General features: G+C 38.3%; 1 protein-coding gene across 1 annotated transcript in view; it reads left to right on the top strand.

Annotated features, from left to right (window-relative positions):
• Nucleotides 1–22,446, top strand: part of SPIDR (scaffold protein involved in DNA repair) — a 195,816-nt gene that overhangs the window by 165,328 nt on the left and 8,042 nt on the right. Inside the window, exons 11-16 of the mRNA XM_054284814.1 lie at nt 3,208–3,366; nt 12,513–12,600; nt 14,969–15,112; nt 15,207–15,266; nt 18,445–18,643; nt 19,662–19,814. Coding sequence (XP_054140789.1) covers nt 3,208–3,366; nt 12,513–12,600; nt 14,969–15,112; nt 15,207–15,266; nt 18,445–18,643; nt 19,662–19,814 — 803 coding nt within the window. The remainder of the gene's footprint in view (nt 1–3,207; nt 3,367–12,512; nt 12,601–14,968; nt 15,113–15,206; nt 15,267–18,444; nt 18,644–19,661; nt 19,815–22,446) is intronic.

Raw genomic sequence — 22,446 nt, 5'->3', positions numbered from 1 at the left:
ACTCATTTTGGCTTTGCAGCTTGTCTCATAATTTTGATGTTTGGGTTTTCATCATGGTAGTGAGGTCCAAAGAGGGGGAAAAAGTAATGGGACAAGCTGTTGGCTTTAATCACAGTTAGACTGCCTGCTAAAAATTAATTTGTGAGAACATTTGCTGTAATATGAGAGCAACTCTGCAACATGGCAAAATAATCCAAATGCACTGTTCTTGGAATAAAGTGAAATCAAGGGAGAAAAGAGTACTGTTAAGGAAGTTAAGGTCCTGAATCAAAAGGCTCTGAATGCAGCTGGACTACTGTCAGTGATGCTGACAGCATGTACAAAATCCATAAGAACAGAACCAGTTCCAGAGAACAGGAGGGTAGTTCTCCAAGTGCATTGCTAAATCTCTTGTGGGATACAGCTGATTTCCCGAGTCATTAAGTGGGAAAATCAGTTGTCCCTCAAACAACTATAGTGTTTCAAGGTTTTGCCATCGTTCATTGATACTGTTTGAAAGGCATGGGGGGGCAGGGAGAATGTGTTTGGGAACTTCTGTTCATGGTGTTCATCTGGGATATTTCTCTCTTAGTCTGCAGTTGGGTGTCTGAAGGGTTATTAATGAAATTCTGACTTCCAAGGGAGTGAATACATGCATTGCATTTTAAATGCATGTTGCAGGAAAACTGTGACTACCTTCTGGACACTGTTAAGAGCAAGTGTAGTAAATAGAGTGTCTGTGCTTGTGTACAAACCTGGCAGAGCAAAGGCATTGGAATCTACTGCTCTGTGTTCCTTCATGAAGCCAGTGATCATGAATGTATTTCCACTGTGAATGGGAACATTTCTGATAGAAGCCTCCATGGCACGGTTCTTCTCTGCATTAAGCATGGCCATAAGATGACCATTCTCCTGTCTTGTGACCTGAATTTTCTGTATTTGCTGCATACCTTGTACAGCTGGAGTGGGAGCTTCAAGGAAAACACATCCTTGCCTAGAAGCAGTACTCCATGCAAGTAGGAATTTACTTTAAAAGAGTTGATTTTCAAGAAACTCAGATGATGCTGCTGGTGATGATGATTTGGCTACAGTATTTTTTGGTCAGATGAGTTTCCTGTCCTAGCCATTTATGTGCCACCACAAAGGAATGGAAATCTGTGGCCAGGGATGCGGGGAGTTGAGATTCCCCTGTCTGACAGAAACCATCTCTTTGCTTGACTTAAAAAGACTTGGAAAATGCTCTTTTATTGACTGATGTCTTCAGCACCAACCAAGCTAGTTTTATTTGGGCAATTAACATGTCCCAGAGGACTTAATATGACCCTGGTGCCAGCTAGTCTGAGACTTACTTGTGTTCAGTTATGTCTCACTAAAGATATGAGAAATTCCAGTGATCAGTTAAGAGACTGCTGAACTGATCTGATCTGAGACACTAACTCAGTTGGCCCTTCTTGCTCTGAGATACAGAGACCTAATTTTTCACAATTAACAGTCAACATTTTGTTAACATAGGCAAAACTGTTTGGTTTGTTTTTCCGGTTCCCCTCAATCTGATTTTCAGAAATGTTCAGAGAATATGAACTCTGGTTTTCCAAACATAACAATATCACGGGGAGTTTCAGTCAAATCAGTTAAAACTCAGGGGAGCTCTTAACTGAATTCAAAGTCCTAACATGGAAAGCAGCAGGCAAACATAGTTGTTCTAATTTATTTTGGGTTTTTTTCTGATGATGACTGGGTTTGTATGGGACCTTTGTAGCTGGAGGTATGGGGAAAATACGCGAGTCTTTGTTTTTACCCAGTCCTATCCCTCCCTGCTGCTCACAACCAGCACCAGCATTTGGAAAAATGAGGACTCTTAGTTGGTGCTTGCACAATTGCTGATGTCAGAAGGCCTTTGGGGTTGTATCTTATACCAAATGCAGCCTTCTTGAGGGTCTGAGCCGAAGTTAGGCACTTCATAACGAACAAGGAAATTGTGATTAGGGTTCTTCCATGTGCCTGCTTTTCCATGTGAAGAAAATATATGGATTTCTTCAGTGTAGGAGCTCATTTAGCTCATAAATATATTTTATAAAGATATAATGACTGCTGTTGAATGCTTTCAGGGTGCATGTACGTTACAGGATGTGTTCCAAAAGGAGTTGGCTTGCTGGGAACAATGGTGCCGCTCTGGGGAGGGTAGTTTTGGCATGTACCTTTGAAATGAATTGAATTCTGCTGCCTTGTGCACCCCTGAGTTTTATTTGGAAACAAAAATGTGTGTGCTACCCTCAAAGGTAATTTTTGTTTCCCTTTGAAAAGTTTCCATGCTTAACTGTCTCTTTCTGAGGCAATTAAAACCAATCTTGTAGACAGGGGCCTCCTTCCTCCAGCCCTGCATGATTCATGCTATCGTGGCTGCTCATCTCAGGTGCAGAATCTTGTGAAATGTGCTTTTGACTATCTAAATGTATGACATCCACTGATTTTGCCTTATCTGTTATGACAGTACTATCTTCTCAAAATGCCATCAAGTTGGTTAAGCAATACTTCCCAGCCCTACAGCCCCTACTTCCATAGATTTTAATCAAATTGTTTGTTTAGCAGGTTCTTTAATTACCTTCTTAAAATAGTTCCTCTGGGCTTCATATCCAACTCTCAATATACTAATCTCCAGTTTTATGTTGTTTTGTTTAGTTTTGTTCTTTAAAGAAAAATTGATGTTTCACTCTTTTTTTCATCCTGAGGACTCTTTTTAAAAAAAGAGTGTGGGAAATTGTAATGCTTGCTTTGCTAGTCTCAGTGATTATTACTTGTGAAATCTGTTGCTTTGCTTACTACTAAGCAGAATTTTTATATTTAAACACACACATAATTATGTTCCTGTTGTTGTTCTGTCTTTATTGTAGAATTCACCTCAAGTAAGGCAAAAACTCCACTTTCTTCGTTTTTAAGTACACAAGCCACATAGTGCATAGCAGTTAATTAACCTAATCCCCAGTGCAAGCCTTGTACTCTTTGTTTCAGTCATGCTTCTCTGCTTCATGGCCCTGTTATGTCCTGAAAATGTGCATGAGAAAACCTTTAAAGATGTTGGGTTTGTTTATTGATACGTTACTTGATAGGAATTCTGCAGATACTGCCGAGGATAAGCCCTGTCCTGAAGCTTGTAACATGGTTTTCAGAGCTTTGCTCACTGGTTTGTTATGAGCAGATGCCAGTGAGTAATGGAGGAATGTTTTGCAGGTTGTGCCTCCTTGTCCAGGATGCCTATGGCATGTTCAGTGAAGTGCAGCTGCAGTCCCTGAGTTCCGCAGATGATGTCGAGCAGTACTGCAGGAGATGGGAGGGAAAATCTTGCTGCTTAGCTGGAATGAAGATTTTGCAGAGAACTACGAGAGGAAGGTGAGAACAATTAAGAAGAACATGTTGCTTGATGTGGCAGGCAAAGATGATCTGCCTTTTTATTGATTTCTGTGGCCAACATTCTTTGGAACAACTGAACCTGGCTTTGTTCAATCAAATGTCCTCATTGCCACTTTTGGGGCATCCAGCTGCGCTTGAGCCAACCGTTCTCCAAAATGAGCATAAATAAGATAATGCACAGTACACACTTAGCAGAGTGAGGAACTTCTGTGTGCAATATTCCATAAAATATGAGTGTTTGCTTCCTCTTCAGTAGATTCAGAGACTTATAAACATTAGTTCATCTCCCTTTCATTGCAGAGCTTTTACTGCACTGAGTTTTTCTACAGTGCTGCCCAGTATGGCTTGAACTTTCAAGCACAGACTTTCCTTTAGTATCTTAGAGCTTAATTCTGTTAAATCTGAATGGTTTTAGAACCACAGTTTGTTTCTCAAAAAAAATAATCTTGCAAATCTTAAAGCCATTCTTATTTTGGAATAAGAATGTCAATAGCTTTATAGAAAAATTCCCCCAGGTAAGTAACAAATTGACTTATGGTACATCTCAGATTTTGCTTATTATGTGATTCCTCTTACGTTCTTCAAATAAAATATCTTTAGTCAAGAAAAAAAAACTAAATAGATCGATTATCTTACAGAGTATCTTTCTAAGGAGAGTGATACAATGTTCTCATGGGGACCTATATAAATATAATTAGATTGGTTCAGTTCTCAACATAATTTATTCATACAAGCATCCGATCTAGATAAGCCTTTGCTGTTAGAATGGCTATGGTATTTCTGCTGACACTTTTTTTCCTGTTGAAAAATGCTGTTTCATCAAAACCAGAATGTTTCATGGAAACATTATCTATTTTGGAGACAGCTTTGTTGGGAAGATTTTTTTTCAGGTCCAGAGGGAGTGAATATTCTTTCTCTTATTCTTATTTCATGAAAACTTTGAGAAAGTCTCATTTTTGTTTCATATTGGAACAAAAACAAATTTCAAAGCTTTGAAATGTTTAGCAAAATGGAATTGTTGTTTTCCAGCCAGCCCTATTCAGTATGCTTTTCTTTTTATGTACTTGCAGTGTTAATTTTCAGAGCCTTTGGATTTCAAGCCTACTTGCATTTTTATGGATCTTTAATAACAAACACGTCTTCTTATTTAATTATTTTGTTGGCTTTTTTTTTCAAGTTACATTTTTTCCAAACAAATTAAATAATGGCTTTGGAATTCTGGATACAAATGAAGTTTTACAACTGGCTGCTGGTGCTTCCAGTACTCTGCCTAACTAATAAGAGACAGACTTTTTCTAATGTAAATTCTGTTTCAAAGCAGCAGTAACTTACTTCTGGCTATTCTGAGGACGTTCAGAAGACACACTGCTGAAAATGCTGGTGGCTCAGCTGGAGCTGTGCTGGTGGCAGCCCTGCTAGGGAACATTAAAAGAAAATGGGTATAGTGTAGCTTCGGGGGCAGTGCAGCGGTTAAAACGTGATTTCATTGTACAAGATGGGTGGGTGGGTGGGGGAATTGTTCAGGGATTTATTTTTTCTTAATTGTTTAAGCCTAAGTTCTGCTTTGTAACTTTTTATTACTTTTAAGTGCTTGGGACACATTCTAGGTGTGATGGAAACCACAGTAAAGCCATAGCTGAAATGAATACGAGGGCGTTCTTACTCTCAGAGAGCATAATTAAGCTGTAGAACTCATTGCCACTGGATAAATGGATTTCCAGAGCCACTGGTGTATCCAAGCACATGATGGGTTATGCCTGTGAGTGCCCAACCTTGGCTTGCAGCACATGAGTGAGTAAGAACTATGTGGTCTGCCCTGCAAGAAAGACTGCTGCCTTTTTTTTTTTTTTTTTTGAGAACACCAATTACTTTTTGGAAAAAGATGGCTTTGAAACTGTTTATTTCCTGGAGTCTGACAGTGGCTTTTAAAGTGGATAAAAGGGAAGAAAATGTAGGAAATTCAAGGGAAAAGTAATGACTTTTTTGTGTGTGCCTTTGAAGCACATGATCTGGAGAAAGCCAGGAATGGCTAATAAGATCCCATATGTTCATGTTGTTCCACAGTCATATGGATTGTAATCAGAGACAGAGTCCTTCCTCAGTCCCCCTGTGAGACAGAGGACATTTGCTAATAGATACAAGAGCTTCTCAAGACTTTTGCATCAATGGACCACTGTTACTGTTCAAAAAATTTTCCAGGCCATCATCCATCATCAAATATTTAATTGGAAGTACTATTTGACATCATTCCAGTAAATGCAATGTTAAAATCACTGTTGTAAGCTGAAGTTTCATTTCAAGAGCTAAAAACCTATGAGTCTACGGTACAGGGTTTTTTACACCCAGAGGAAACCCAGCTGAACACATTACTTGATCTTTGGAATGAAACTGTACTGTTAAGGAGTGCTAAAGAAACTAAACACATTTCTTCTCTGATAAGAAAACACTTGTGTTCCAAGGGAAAAGTGGAATAAGAACTTACACAACATGTCCTGTCTTGACAGAGGTCAGCTCTGTGAAAAATTGGAATGATGATGTAACCTTACATTGAGAGAAACACTTTTAATGTTGAATATTGGTTTTCAATATGCTTTACTTTTAATGTTGAAGATTGGTTTTCAGTATGCTTTGAGAAGTAGTAGGGTCTTGTTGAGGTCGTTTGAAGGTCTTTTACTGATTTAAGTGCTTTTCAGAGCCAGACCCTTACCCCACATAAAGCACACTGCCCTAAACCATCCCTGCAAGAAATCCTTCCCTTTGCAGTGCATAAAGGAAGAGGTGTTTCCCTTTGCAGCCCAGTTTCTGGCAGTGCTGTAGGACAGAGGGACATGGCTGAGTCATGGCAGAGTTGCTTGTTCAGTGCCTGATTTCCAGCAGCTCTTTGCTCTGTTTGTGAGGCTGCTGGGTAAAGTAGGAAGCAGGAGTGTGGCAACTGACTGAACTTGTGTGGTATCTGTTTCCTGACAGCTTTTCTCTTCACCCTCTCGTCCATACTTGTCACCTAGCCTTTCCTACAACTATTCCTTGGATTGCATGCTTAGTATCAGCTAAAAAAGAAGAAAAAGTGTACAGTGGTTTAATGGGAGAAGACTGAAAAATATTCATTGAAAGGCTGCTGGTGGTGTTGTTTCCTTAGAGGCTCTTGTTCTCACCCTCACCCTCCCACTGCCTCATGTCAGTCTTAAATTCAGTCCCTTGAGGAAGGGGAAGTGAGATTTTGGGGGCGTGCTGCTAGAGGCAGGAATGCTGGTTGAGAATCCATATGCAGCACATGCAACCCCCCTGGTTTTTAATAGTCCCAGGCATGTTTCAGGTATGTCAGGTATAACCAGGAACTAAATGAATGCAATTAGATGCAGAGGCTGAGCGCTCACTAAAATGCCTCAGCAGTAAATAACCTATGAATTGTCATAGTTCCTGCTTCCTACTGGAAATTAATTTCAATGATCTGAGATAGTCTTTGGAGTTAGAGACCTGTCTTTATCGACAAAAAAAATACTGATTTTTTTTTAGTCCTACCTGGAGTTCCATGCAGAATAATAATTTGGATTTTGACAATTTGGGTCTTTTCACCTGATTTTCCTACCATAGAGTTGTTTTACTGCTGAGTATAGCAGATGTACCTGCTTCTTCTGTTTATGCTTTCTTATGTGTTAGAATTATGAAGAGTTTCTCTGCAGTAAACCTGAAAGATAACAGCAATTTAAAAATGGAGGTCGGAGGAAGAACACAGGGTGTCAGTACAAATTTTGTCCCTAAATTGAACAAATGGTTAATAATCTTCAAAAGAGGAGGCAACTGCTGCATGTAGAATGCTAAAATCTACACTGGTGTTGGAAAGGCTAAAACACTTTGAAGGATTCATCAACTCATAAGCTTTGACTTTTGAGCCAACATTTAATTCATGGCAGGCTGTATTATCTGTTACATTTTCCTCTGCAGTAAACAGGCTCTGAACATTGAGCTCATCAACCAGTGTTATGTTTTTCTAAGAAATTTCTGCATTTTCAAATAAAGCTGCCTTCTGTTGTTTGTCATTTTGAACTTTCAAATGTTAGGCACTGAAATGTGAAATCTTCCTGTATGTTTGTAGTGGTCACTATTGTGCTTGAGGGTTTTCATTCTTTTCTATTTTTTTTTCCTTTTTATTTGAATCACATACTTCTCTGCACTCAATTTCTCTCATTTTTTCCCCTTTACTCTTCACTTTATACTTTCCCTTCATTTTGTTTTGCCCTCAGAAGAGAGGACCACTGCTAACTGCAGCACAAGTAAGTGTTTCAACTGCTAGCCATTGACAGGAAATGTAATAGTAAGAACCCTCCGCAGAGCAAGGAGGTCAGAACTTCCTTCCTTTGGTTTTCCCTCCTCCAAAAAGACTGCCATCTACAAGATCCACCCACGCCTCTGGGTTCTGAGGTCCTGAAACATTTCAGTAATTTCTGTGGTTAAAAGTTGAGTTTCATTTAAAGCGTCATTTCAGTAATCACATTGAAGTTTTGACTATAGGCATTATTTTTATATTCATTTCTATGGCTGCTTTTGTATCAGAAATGAAGTTTTTTATTTCCTGAATTTTCTATTCTTTGATAAACATGGACTGCTGCTTGTATCTTAGTGCTTGTGTCATTAATCTATTCAGTAATCAGCACTGGAGAATAATATAGACATGTCCATATTGAATCAAAAGTACTTTTATATGATAATTTCAGTGACTTCATGTAGTATTTGTAATTTCTAATATACTGTAGAAAATTTAATTACTGAAGTATGTAAATCATTCAACTGTATGATTCCATGTAGCTAAACAAAATCTGGGGGGAGAAAGAGGTCAGCAGCCCTTCCTCCCTGTTCATACTTTGACAAAGATGCTGGTTTAGTAGCCTCAGGTTTTTACTTTGTGATTTTGTTGCTTTTATTACTCAAGACTAAGAAAATGTGGAGTTGCATAGTTTGTGCACTGCAAGTCTTAGTAGGTCAGTTAAAGGGAGGGAGGGAGCCTACAGTGTCAGCTTTATATTTGGATTTCTTGTCCCTTGACGCTTGAAGTTTTTACAGTCTGGGTGATTATTAAGGAATTTCTTCATTTTGCACAGAGGGCTAGGAGTTGCTTTATTTTTGAATTCTTAATAATTGAGACTGACACTGCCAAAGAAAACTGGTTTGGTTTAGACAAAAAGTTTAAGAAGTAGGAGAGGAGGAAGCAGAGAAGTTCCAAGTCCCGAGTCCTCAGAGCAGAGCTGTGGAAGATGTTGGAAGAGAATCCTAGCATCTTTCTATTCCTTGCTATAAACCTTACATAGTGCTCCCTTTTTCCCTGTTTATGTGCCTGCTTTTCTCTGATATTCCTGCTATTTTCTCCCTCTAGTATTTTTCCCCTGAGCCTGTTATGATTATTAAAGTTGAAAAATCCCCCAAGCTATAAGCTGTATGTTAAAAGTTGGATCAGGCATGGCAGACACAAAGTTTTTGGACCAGAACTGTAGCTGAAACTTCATGCTTTTGAGAGAAATAAAGCAAATCTTCCTATTAGGTTATGAGATAAGTTGTCAGGTCAGAATCAGTGAAATGCAGTTTTGAAAAATCAGAGTGATTCGGCTTTTGAAACACAGCTTGTAGTATGAAATAAATGGGATTTCCACAGGATCAGAGATGTTCTGATAGTGTAAATACTGGTGTATCAGTAATGCATTTAGCCTGTTTAACAGTATTATATCTTTAAAATTCTCTGCCTGATGGCTGGGTACACAAGAGGCAGTTTACATTTATGGATACAGAGAAAAGATATACTGAAGTTTAGCAAGGAAGGGTTAAGAGAGATGTCTTTTGAGGACATTGGCTAGTAAAAATAATTAAGGACACAAAAAACCCCAATTTTGCTTGTTATATACACACACATATATAAAATCTAATTTTATATATATAAGCAAAGCTTGAAGATGTGGGTTTATAGAAGAGAGGCAAACCTACCTGTCACAAGTTCAAATTTCTGTGGAAATCTTTACTGTAACACTCCACTGGAGTTACTGGTAGTCTTACTGTGTTGGTGTTAAACAGTGGAAATATACATGTTTGGGATGGGACAAAATTTGTTTTACCAAACACAGAGTTGAGCCTGGCATGGAAAGTAGAGAGTTGAATCTGTCATTTAGAACCTCATAGATGATTTTATCCTTTTCCTGTTATAGATTGAATCTTTTTTTTCAAAGTTGTAGAGTACTACAATAGAGCCCTAGTCTCTGAAGTAAAAGAAAAAAAAAGTTCTTCAAAATACTTTACATGTTCATTTTTCTTTTTGATCCTTGAGCCTGTTTCTTCTCACTTCTTACTCAGCTTTTCCTTTCTTAGAAGTCTGTCCTTTTGAGATTTTTTTTTTCCAAAGTAACTAGTAATTACACTCACTGAGCAAAATTTAAACATTTTAATTTTGTCTTGTGTATCCAGAGAGGCTCCATATGCACATGGGAGCTAACCATGCCCTTTGCTGCAGCACAGAGCCAGCTGTTCATCTCTTGTCCTGACTCTAGAGCTGAAGAAGGCTCCACATATTGAATAAACTGCGCCCATTGTTCAAATCAGATTGAACTGGAGTGTGAGTGTTACTTGGCCAGTGAAGGGAATTAATTTTATTCTTTCTGTGAGGATAATGATCTTCTGCAGAGGAGGACACAATGTCTTTGTCATTTCTCCACTGTGAGTGGCCCCACTTCATTCTCCCTTTTGCTGAGTTGAAGCCCCTAAGTGTAAAGAGGAGTTAACTCTCCTGTAGGTGTATAAGTGGGTGGAGCAGCCAGGGAGCTCCCCACCAGGGACAGGGACTGATGGAGTGAGAGTGCCTGGAGAGAACATCCCAGCTCACAGCAAGGATCACAGCAGGATGTGATTTGGAACTTGCTAATCCTTTGGTTTGTCTCTGCCCTTGGCCTGACTGGTGTCAAAGAAATGGTGGGGCCAAGATGTTCAGGGGGCTTGCCCCACCCAGCACTGATCCTCTGCCTGCTTGCAAACAAATCCTGCCTTTTACTGTTAATTGAGTGCTCCTGGTTCAAGCAGTAGATGGCCTTCTCCAAAAGGGCACAAAGAATAGAAGGAAATGTACCACATGTGTTAGATATTCTGGCACAGGATGGCAAGTTAGGAGTGAGCTAAAGAAGAAAGGACGGCTTCATGTCCTTTGTGAACAATTTCAATGCAAATGAGGGATCAATCTGGGTGGAGATGTGAACATGCAACAAACGACATGGCTTAGTTGCTCTAAGTTGATAAATGTGCAGTCTCTGTGCACAGTTTGTGGTGTGTTCCTATCTGTGCTCTGACCTTGTGCTGTGGATTGCGTGAGGAAGGCTATTTGTGGAATTGCCTGAGCTGGACAGGAGGCTCTGCTCTTGTTTTGTAGCTCTCCTTTTCCATCTCCCAGTTAGCAAGACCAGTTGGTTCCTCTGGGCATTGACCTTCCTTGTGTCAGATATCATTCTGTACAATACAAACCAGAAAATCCTGCCCCAGTCAAGGATTCAGGAAGTGGTCAGTTTGCTGTAAGGTATCTTTAATACCTAGGGAATATTGCTCTGTGTGCTGTAATGACTTCACTGTTAAAAAACAAAACCAAACAAAAACCCCAAACTACAATTAAAAAACCTCCAAACACCAAAACTCCCCAATCTCTCTCCTTTCACAGACTTGGGGATGATGCTTTGTAAGTCAGGAAGTCCAGTTCTGTAAAAAAGCAGCATTTTGTGTCTCTAGTATTTTCATTCATGTGGAGAACACAACTACAGGTACCAATGTCTTTTCAGTCTGCCGGCTTGTTATCTGAATTGTGAGCCTCAAGTTGTATTCCTAAATATTTCCCCTGACATTTACAGACATAAAACTTCTTGCAAAGGCATCACTGTTAACAGTGAATCACAGGCAGTGAAAAAAACATGCTGAGAAGCTCACAGTAGACACCCAAAATCTAAGGATCCAGAGAAGGACTAAGGAAATGCAGAAATAAATAAGTTCAAGCAGAAGTGAGCTAAAAGTAGAACTTTAAAAGGAAAGTTTCCATGACCCCTTGAAGAGAAGCAGCATATTGCAACGTGCTTCAGCCCTGTAAACAGGGTATGTGGTTTCCTTCTAAACAGTTGGGTTAGAAGCTAATATTACTTTTAACAAGTTTTGGACTTCATTTTTTAGAGTTGTTTCAGAAATAGTGGTTTTGGTAATTGGAGGAACAGACAACTTGGAGGCAGTGGGGGGTTAAAATCCAGATCTCTGTGCTTCAACTCACAGAACAGAGAACTGGGACAAGATAACTCAGGGCTTTAACTCAGAAATGTATTTCTCTTCAAGTTAGCTATCTGTTGATATTTCCTCTCCCTCAGCTACTCCTGTCTGTCCAGCAAAGATCTTCCATCAACTCACAAGGCAGCCACTGAACTGCTGCAAAGTACAGCTTGGTTTGCCAAAGAGTGGTCAGCATCTTACCTTAATGTGATGGACTATTAAATTTATGTTTGTTTTTTAAATCAAAAGTGTGAAACTTGCAAAATTTATAAATACAAACCATAACTGAGCTGTGTATGAAGGAGAATGTTCTCTGCACATGGTACTTAACAAAATCTTGCCTGTTGTTTCTCTGTATCTGATAATTGCTGGCTTTCCTGAAAGCAGTTACAATCAGCTGTCAACAACAAAAAACCCAGCAAAAAGCACACACACAGAGCAACCCCCCAGAAACACCCCAGCAGAAATGAAAATGTTAGAGGCAAAACTTTTTAACAGTTCAATAGCTAAAAGCTAATTTTAAAAGAAGTTGTGCTGATACCTGTGTTCTTCCCAAACGACAATTTACCCCAGTTCCCCTGAATTCTGTCATTTAGCAAGCTGTTTGTGGCAAAGGATTAAACATGACTTGCTTGTCACTGGATGTGATGCATCCCTTGCCTCCCTCTCCACCTGGCAGCAGAAGCCATGGAAATTGAACTAGACCAAATCAAAACCAGCTTCCAGAAAACAAATATGATTTTAAATTGTTTTCATAATCATGCAATGGTTTAGATGACATTTCTTAATGAATTTTTTTAATATAATGTGTGGCACTGGAAAACATTTTAAACCTGATTTTATTGGTCTCTTTGAAGGGCATTAGGACTGTTTAGTCTGATAGACAGTCTGTGGCCTCCAGTAGTGCCTGTGAAAGTTCCTGGACAAAGTCAAGACTCTGAAATGGTAAGTTTTTTTATTATGGATATGAATTTTTTTCACTCACAGCTAGTATTTTTGGTGGTGGTATAATCGTGTTTACTTTGGGTGTCAATACTCTCTCCCTCTTTTTACCTACCATGTTTTGTTTTATTGATTCTGACAACCTCCCAGGCTAACCTGAAGCCCTCTGGATTAGCAGCATCTTTCCAAAATGATGCGATTAGCCCCTTATTAATCCTCTAGAGCTAGAATGGTAAGATGTCCAGACAAATTCTTCCTCTCTTCTCCTTGCAGGAGTAAAGAGGTACTAGGTATCATGGAGCCTGCTGAGAAATCTATATACAAGGTTGTTAAAATCATTCTTTAAAAACACTTTTAAGCCTTAGGTTTGAAAGCACTTTTCTGAAGATTAACTTCTTCACTCAGTGAAGACAGAGTGACTGCTGGAATCAGGTCTCTTACTAGTTAGGGTGTCTCTGTTTCATGTGAGGTCAGAAAGATAAACATAAAAGTAATTACTAGAGATAATTGAATGTTCCTGTGATTTTAGGGAGTGAGAGTGTATAGAAATAGATTTAAAGTATGTTGTTATATATTTGCAAAGCTGAAATCACATCTGTGATTTTACTTCAATTAGCTTTTGTCTTAGAAAAGGTGTTCTGTCACATCAAATGATTTTGGTAATACAAAACCCTTGGGGAAGTTTCTGGGTAGCCAAGAGCTTGGGCTTTCTTGATGTTCTTGTATGGACTGTTCTTTGGGAAGAAGTTAGTGGTAGTAAAAATTGGTTTTAGACCAAAGGAGTCAATATGGGAAAAAAAAAAAGAAAGAGTTGGAAATAAACAAGTTTCAAAACCAGGGAATATTGAAGATGGATATTACTAGCTATTTCTAAAGTCCAAGAATCTTTCCTTTGCAATGTAGCTTGGTCTTTGCATTGTCCAGGGATTTATATTGAAGAACAAAAAGATCAGACCTCAGTCAAAAATAATATTGAGACTGAAACTGAGTGAAATAGCTGTGCTCTCTTTGACTCTTTCTTTCATCGAAATATTTTGGAAGTCTCAGAGGAATGGATGGGTTTGTGCATTAAAATTATGTAGGCAACAAAAATGGGAATATCTATGCTGAGGCAAAACTCTTAAATGTCATTTAGTGTTGTTATGACTGTTGCTATTTCTTCATTTTTTTCTGTTTTATTAGCAATTTTAAAATGGAGGAAACTTGCCATAATCGTGTAATTTACACTTCTGCCGTCGGTTTGAAACAGAAATTAATTCCACACAGAGCCACAACTTGCATTCTGATGCTCCAGGTTTTTGGCTGGGTGGAGTTCTTTCAGTTGAGATACATTTTTCTTCATACAAACAGTATCAAGAAAGCTGCACAGTTTTGTGAAAGAAGTTTTATACATCAGTACATAAATAATATTGCCAGCATGATGATAATGTTGTTGGGAAGGGACCTGTGAAATGGATTTCTTTTGAGCTGCATGTACATTCAAATACCTTCTTTATTGCTGCCAGAGGCAAACAGATTTTGGGTATCAGCTTCCTTTGCTTTTGTTTTTCTTTATGCAGATTCTTTTTAATGGGTGAGCAACTGTCTTTAATATATTCATATTTCTTCTATTAAATTAAATGTTTTATTAACAACAAACATTGCTGAAAGAGTATTTTACCATATTTGCAATAAAAATTATCTTCTAGCATTGTCTTTTCTTTTCTGAGAAGTCTTTCCAGCTTGGGACCTCTCTGAGTGGTGATTGATAAAGTTGTTACGTCATGGTACTTTTTAAGGGGAAAAGGAAAATCTGGCATGGCACAAAGAGAGCAGTTCTTGCAGCTCTTGCATTCCTGTTCTTCATTATCTCCTCCTCGTGCTGTCCTGGATTTAATTTGGCAGCTTTAAAAGTTCGGCAGCTGTTTACTATCACAAAAACCCACCCACATGCAAAAGTCCCCAAATCTCAGAAAAGCTATGGATGTTGAAAAAAAAAAAGAAAAAAAAAAAGAAAAAAAAAAAGAAAAAAAAGAAGTAATTGACGCACTCCTACCACGTAATAAAGATACACAAAACAAGAAAAAACACCTTGAAATAGTCACAGTGTTTGCCAAGTGGGCCAAGTTACGAGTTGTTTTTGTGATGAGGGTCAATGTTAGATTATGGAAAGAATTATACACACAAGCTGATTTCGCTTATTACTTGTGACTGTTGGTTTATTAACTCATCTTCTACATCAGAGTCCTTGTTATTAACCATATAATTTTGTTTCCCCATCCATCTTAAGATGTAAATTGTTTTGTTCATCTTGCCTATTATTGTAAAACTTGACTGGCTAAATTAAAGTGCCTTTTTTATGGTCACATTTCTTTTTCTTATTTTTTAATAGATGACAACTAATCTTCCTCCTCCCAGCTTCTGTTACATTCTTACTGTTCAGTCTGGTGAAATACATGTGGAAGTGGATGAGGAAGAACAGATTTCTAATTTGTACCAGCCACCAGCTGTTCATGGTCTAAAGGAAATTCTTCGGGTAATCTGCTTTACAAATCAGATAACAAATACTTTTTACCGCTGGATTTCTGGTATCACAGTTGTCTCATTCCCTATTTTTGTGCTCTTTTCAGATTGATGGTTGCAATGAGCGGTGTAGCTTCTGGGCCCAAGTGCTCTATCGAAGGCTGCAGGTAATCTTTTTATTTAGCAATGAATTCAACATAAAATCAGCATCGTGTATGTGGAGAAGATTCATCTTGTGTAGGGGTAACTCCTATGCCAGGATTATCTTCAAGAGCTGTATGGGCAGAATTATGATCGTGTCTAAAATGCTTGTGAAAGGTAAAATGAACTGCCTCACCAGTTTCAATGCCACTCAGTCTAGAAAGTTAATTATTCCTGAATAAATTGCTATCTAACCAGAGGTGATACTGCACTCTGGAGAGAGAGCTCACAGGAAGTTAGCTGAGGCTCAGTTTATGGCTGAATGCTATCCTTAGGAACGTAGCAAGAAGCTCCCAGTCAGTTGGGTGTTGGGGGATAGAGTGGAACAGATGATGGTTATATAAAAGTACAGTTTTGCTCTTTTCATGCAAATGTGTGGGTGATTTTCCCTGACTTCCATAGAAGCCCCTCAGGCAAATTTGGCTTTTATGGTCCAGTAAGTAGTAAAAGGGAGGAACTCTTAGGTAAATACATCTGCTATCCATACTGTGCCGGAAAGCTTACAATTATGTTTTATTTGTTTCTGAATGATGCTAGGATGTTCTTTCAAATTGCTGCTAGCTCCCTTAGTAGTTAAAGGAATTTTTTTGTTGCTGATTTATTTATTTTTTCCTCAGTACAGCCAGCACTGAATTCTAGCAGAGAATAATTTGCAATTGTCCATCAGCTCCACAAGAAACAAAGTGTGAATCAAAGCATATGAACCAAAGACAAAGAAATTCCAGAACGGCCAGCAAAATAGCTGGAGATGCTTCCCACAAGTTTGAGACATAAATTTAATTTAGGTCTTGCCCTTTTGCTTCAAAAGCCAATGAATTATGATTTAATTTTTAGGCAGGGAGTACTTTTAACTACTGAGATGAGGAGTATCTCTTGTGTTTTCTCCGTGCTAATTGAGAATGTGACAGAGCATTTGCAAACATGGAATTAGGGCTAGCTGGATGGGATCTTTAGTGTGCCAGCAGAAAGATGAACACATACGTGCGTAAATTCCTATTTTCAAGAAACCTCTTCTAGTGAAAAATGAAATAAAATTGCAGAGTAGGGGCATCCTAGCCAAACATTTTTGAATTCAGGAATGTCTCCATCTGAAATTCTGATGCATGTTATCAGTATTCTTATGTAAAAGCACTTCATCGCTGAATCAGAGAAAAGACGAAGCATGCAGGAACAGATGTGATTTTGAAGAATGGAATATTGAGTAGCAGAAAAAAATCCTGTGCTTTTTTGTCTTGCTCCTAGGATGTTTAATAGTTCTTTTTTTAATGGCTATTCACTTACTGAACTAAATTTTATAAGTACTAAATTTTTATGAGTGAACAACAGGAGTGCTCATAATTTTTTAAAGTAATGATGGAAAAGCGATAGAAGATATTCTCCTTACGTTTAACTGCTCGAGGAATGTAAAGGTATTTACCTGCTGCTAGTGTATCGCTTGCCTGGTCCTCCCAGAAGATCAAGAACAGCAGCTTGTTACCTTCAGCTGCCTTTGCCAAGAGGATGTACCCTTCACATGCAAAATCACCAAGTTGTAATAAGTGAAGAAGGGACAATGATTTGGTTTGTTTTGCAGATTTATTATTGAATAATCTGATATGTGAGCTAATTCAGATGTACCTTAAAAAACAGTATTTACTCTCTGTAGCTACAGTATTAAATACTTAAATTAATATGACTTAATTTGTGTGAAGGAGGAATGGAAATACGCTTTTTTTATTAGTTAGAATCCGAACTGTGGTTCAGAAGGAACATGAGGAAATATATTCCATCTGTGGTTAAGGAGCTGTCCTTCCTTATAACTCAATCCTGCTGCTATTTGTCTGTTGTGTCCTCCTCTCTGTTCAGAACAAATTGTCACACATAGCAAGATGATGATTTTATACTAACTTGTGATTTTTGCTTTTATTATTATTTACTTCTTGGATGATTTTCCTGAAAGAGAGCTTTTAATGTGTTAGTAATTCTCAAGGGGCAGATGTAAAAATTCTTTCTCTGTAGCTGTCCTAATGGTATCTATGCAGAGGAGGTGCCCAAATGTATGCAGTTACTAGGCAAAACAACAACATCAGTGCAAGAGGCAGCATATGCTGTATTAAGGCATGACTGTGACATCTGAACAGTGAGTTTTTCCAGTCACTATTTACAATTACCTCATTTGCTCTAAGAGTGTGAGCATGGACAGGAAGCCAGGTTCAGTGTGGCTGATGGTTTCAAAGTTATAATTCAACCAAAGACAAAATACTGGGGGTTTTGTTGTGTTACCTTCTGCCACAGACATGCAGCTCTAAGAATATAATGCTACATGTTTTTCCAGGCATTATAGTATTTCATTTTCAATTAAATAAAGTTTAGGCATTAATTTTTGATCAGAGGACTGATTAAGAAGAGGAACAAAAACATTTAAAATTGATTAAGTTGTTTAATCTTAGATATTTTAAAATGTTAGAATCCGAAAATTTGCAAGTTCTTTGCACTGGCAAATATGAAATATGCTTTGATATGATATTTTTTATACCTGTCTGGGGCAGAAAACTTACACTGTCATTGCAGATTCATATATGTCTTACTTAGAAGTTATCTACTTCCTTAACTTTATGTATTTTTTAATATTTAGGGATATTTGTTCAACTGAAAGAAAAACCTCCACTTTGCATCTTGGTTATGCTTTGGAATCTAATGACAGTACCTAGAAAATGTGCCTACAGAGGAATAATATTAGTAGTAGAAATGTTCTTTCCCCATTGTTTTTAAGACAAAAATTATGTAAGTCTTATTAAAAACCATCAATTTTTTTTAATGTATACCATATATATAGCATATTTTTTAGGAAATATATTTTCAAATCCCATGTACAGTCCAAGAAAATGATCATAAAGCATGAGGGTTGACTGAAGTAGAGCCAAGAGTCCAGAGAGTCATCCTCAGAAAGTTAATTTAAGGTAGAGATTTTAAGGTTTGTATCTGAAGTAAGGAATACCAAAAAAATTCTAGTAAACCTTTGACTCATTATCCTATACAAGCCCTAACTGTAATAATTTCTCTCAGTTTTATGAGTCATTTTAATATGAAGATGTTTAGTCTTTTCTTCTACTAAAAAAATTAACAATTGCAATCCAATTTGTGTATTTTTTTTCCTAATCACAGACAAAACACAGTGTTCCCATAGATCAAAGGGAAATGCTGTTGTTTGTGACTGACTCCACACTGCAAAATGTGGCTCATGGGATTCCAAAAGTTGTTGCTGTGTCAGTCACTGCGTCGTGTGTTCTCAGCATGGAAATCATGGAAGCCCTCAGTGCTGGCTCACAACTTGTCTTCTTCAAGGATGCTCTCTGGGGAAACGGTGAGCTTTGCACGTGGTTTGGAAGCAGTTGGGGTCCCACAGAAACAGCACCCTTATCTCTGACACCTCAATATGTGACCTCCAGAGAGGTCACTGTCATTACCAGATGAAGATGAGACTTTGCAAGTTTGGGATGAGAAATTTGAAAGAGTTTGTAATTTAAATTTTCTTGTAAGGTTTCTTTTTCTGTATTTTTGGCTTGATTTGGAAAGTGAATGAGAAATTCAGTGATGTTGTTGTATGCCCACCAGTATTGCTGTCAGTCTTCTCTGATGACTGTTGAATCTGGTGACCAGTGAAAATCAAATTTGTGAGCTGACAGAAGGCTCAAATATATTAGGAAATCTGCATGTCCCTAGATTGAGATATTTTACAGGCTCTCCTACACCATCTTAGCTGTGAGCCTTTGCTCCCATACAGATAATGAAATTATGGTTGTTCCCTTTACTTTCACTTCTACTCACTCTTTTTTGAGGTTCAAGTTTGGTTCTGTATGGTGATGGCAGGGCTGGCTCACATCTCACACCTTCAGTCACTTCCAGAGTGTAAGTGAATTGAAAGTACAAAGCTGTGCAAAAGGCTGTGTGTCCTGAAGCAAAAATCTCTGCTCTGGAGAATGAAGCATGGCATGCACCTACTCTTTGTAATCTCTGAAGCAAAGTAGGACCACCTGAAGGGGTGCCCAAGCTCATTACCAAGGAAAAGCCTGAAACCTGTTTGCCAGGAGTGAGATGAGATGCAGTCAGGGTGGCGTCAGACTCTCTTCTGGCATGTTCAGATTTTTAAATTTCTTCTTCTTCAAATTCAGATTTCTTTTTCTCCCTGGGAGTCGCGAAGTGTAACGAGAGCACGGTGCGTGTATCGCTGAAAGCAAAATATTTTGTCATTGAGAAAACCTGATGGAGTCTATTCATCTGTTTGGTAGCTGGCAGAGGTCGTTGTCTTTATTGGCCGTGACAATTAACGTGGTCACCTTTTTCCTTGTTACTGTACTGAGCTGAAATGTCTTTTTTGGCAGGTAGGATTATTTGTGTTGAACGTACTGTTCTCCTGTTACAAAAGCCTCTTTTGTGCTCGGCTGCCGGTGCTGACCTCAGTGAGCTGACTGGCCCTGTCAGACTCGATGAGCTGGATTCTACCACACAGGCCAGCTCCATTTGTGCTCTCAGAGGTTTGTATGGCCTTGCTGAAATGAATGCTGTTAATTATTTGTGCTCACTTTAATCTTTTGTGTCTTTATATTGATTTCTTGCACAAACAGCGTGGAGGGATAAAAAAAGCATGGCATTGCTGTGGGTCATTAGAATATTTAAGATTTTATGCTTCATTGTGGGCTCTGTTTGCCTTTTGCTGGCCAAGTTCTGCTCCCACTCACTCATACCCCAGAATAAATGTTTAATGTACAATCTGTTTCATTATATTCCTTCCTTCACTGTCTTCTTTCAGGAGCATTCTGTTCACACCAGCCTTGTTGATGTTGGCAACAATGAATTATACCAATATTTTTTAGGCAGATGGGTAAGACATGTTACCCAGATCTTGAATGGAAGGGTTAGTGACTGATTTCCCTGGAGCTTTGCTGCAGTAGGACAATTTATTATTTTACCATAGTAATTTAGCATAATGTGGCCAGTATTTGCTCACCAGCCAATTTGGATCATAGCTTTGTCTAAGATTTGGTTTGACCATATCTTGGTCTTACCACTAACCATGCAGAAACATTTCTTACTACAGATTTTCTAGTGTTTCCAAATAATGCAGAAACTTTCTCTACTGTGTATTTTATAAAGCTTTGTCCAGACAGCTTCTTAAACCTCCCAGCTGTGCAGTGCCTATGAGAAAAAGTCCTTAAAAGCCCAACAAGTCTTCAAGGCTATTTCCTTCCTTAATTTAACTTGTATTATTCCAGTAGCCCTTGTAGAAAATACCTTCAAGTATTCACCAGAGCATTTGAAATTAACTTTAAAATTACAACAAATAATGGTTTTCAAATTCATTCTTCAGTTACAGTAAAATAGACTGAGAAGGCAGTTTAAAACTAAGCAAAGCCTTTACTAAACATACCTGCTGCTATGGTAGAGCCACAGCTTAGCAATGCTTCTGTGATTAATTACTGAGCACCTTGCAGTGACAATGTTGAACAGTGCATAATGAAAACCAAGCACAACCAGAGGCACTTCACTCAAAGCCATGGCTGTTATGTACATCTTGCATTGATACAGCTACTTGAAAGATATTTCTGTCTCTGAGTGTGAAATGCTTTTTGCCTTTTTTTTTCACCTCTCCAGTAGTTAGGAACTGTCACTTCTCTGCTGTTAATTTTGTGATTATGAGAAGTGCCTGTTTTCCTTTTTCTTGTTGACACTGTTCATAGGAGGATAAAGGAAACCATCTCTCTGTCCTTTCTTTTTCCAGCAGAGCAAAGAAAGAACACCTTTGTGATCTGTTGTGTAAACAAGTGCTTACTTTACACAAATGGAGATGTCATGCTTTGCCTGTCCTGTATTACAGATAGAAGAATGACAAAAGGAGAAATTAATCCTACAACCTTGTCTTGTTTAATCTGGAATTTGTGCAGGATAGCTGTTATCAGTATGTTCTCACACCTGAATACCAACATAGAATATAAAATATCTTCTTTATACTTATGCTCCAGCAATATATAGATGAAAACTCTCACTTTTGTGTGCACTGAAGTATTTTAATAGCATTCAAGAGATTCAACATTCACTGTTTTGGGTTTCAGTTAGTGCCTACGTCTTTCTGCTGAACTAATGAAACTAATAGCATTGACCCTACTTTGTTGGTGGAGAATATACTTTTGGTGGAACAATGCATGGAGGGAGATGTATCATCTCTAAAATTCAGTCACTGTCTCTTATCTACTAAGTGAGAGAGTTGTTAGTCTGGCTTTCAATGAGAAGCAGTTCTTGCCTCATTCATTCTTTTTCTTTGCTCATCCCCTCATTTCTTTTGGTTACCTATGTGTGCTGCACACTGGCATCCTCCCACCTAGCAAAGAGGCTGAAAAGGCTTTGTCTACCCCTTCCTGAAGGAGTGTGCCTTCCTGCTCCTTTGGAAGGAACATCTGAAGTTCTGCCAGTCCAAGCTCCTGCTTAAAGCTGGGCCCTGACCAACCTGGTACAGCTCTGGACTGGATGTTCTTCAGAGGTTGCTTCCCCATCAAAACAGAAAATGTTCGAGTCCAAGCAGATGCAATGAGTTTGTCAGAAATTCTTGTTTCAGGGAGGTCCAGTCATACCAGCTCTGGGATAATGGACTGTGTTGCTCTTCAACAGATCAGTAAAAATCTGTGGTTGCCTTTCTAATGAAAACTTTATTCTTCATTGCAAGATGAATCTGTGGTTTTCACCTGTGATCTTAGGATTAATAGTTTATTTCTTATCCCTATGCATTACAAGGTAATTTATAACCTCTTTTTGCTGTATAGTAGCAGTCAGGATGATTTAAGTGTTGGCAGTTCATACGGCACAGAACTGTTTTTCCTCTTAATCATGCTTTGAGTAAATTCTACTTAGTCTATACCACATGTGATATGTGGGCATATTACTTGATTAATGCTATTTGTCTAGTATGTGACTCACCAACAGTGATTGAATTTTGACGTTGGATATTTTCATATTTAAGCCCTTACTCAGGCGTGTGGGTTTTTTTCAGTTTTCCACTTAATAGTGGGACTAAAATGGGGTCAGTCAGTTTACCTATGTTTCCTTTTTTGATTGAATTTTTGCATTTTCTGTCTCATTAATCAGGCTAACTGATTAATGGGGGGAAAGAAATCC

The sequence above is a fragment of the Melozone crissalis genome, unplaced genomic scaffold, assembly GCF_028551555.1.
Source record: "Melozone crissalis strain CALT ecotype California unplaced genomic scaffold, PUWL_Pcris_2 ptg000042l_1, whole genome shotgun sequence".
Lineage (NCBI taxonomy): Eukaryota > Metazoa > Chordata > Aves > Passeriformes > Passerellidae > Melozone > Melozone crissalis.
Note: the sequence above shows the minus strand (reverse complement) of the source record. Positions and strands in the feature narration are given on the sequence as shown.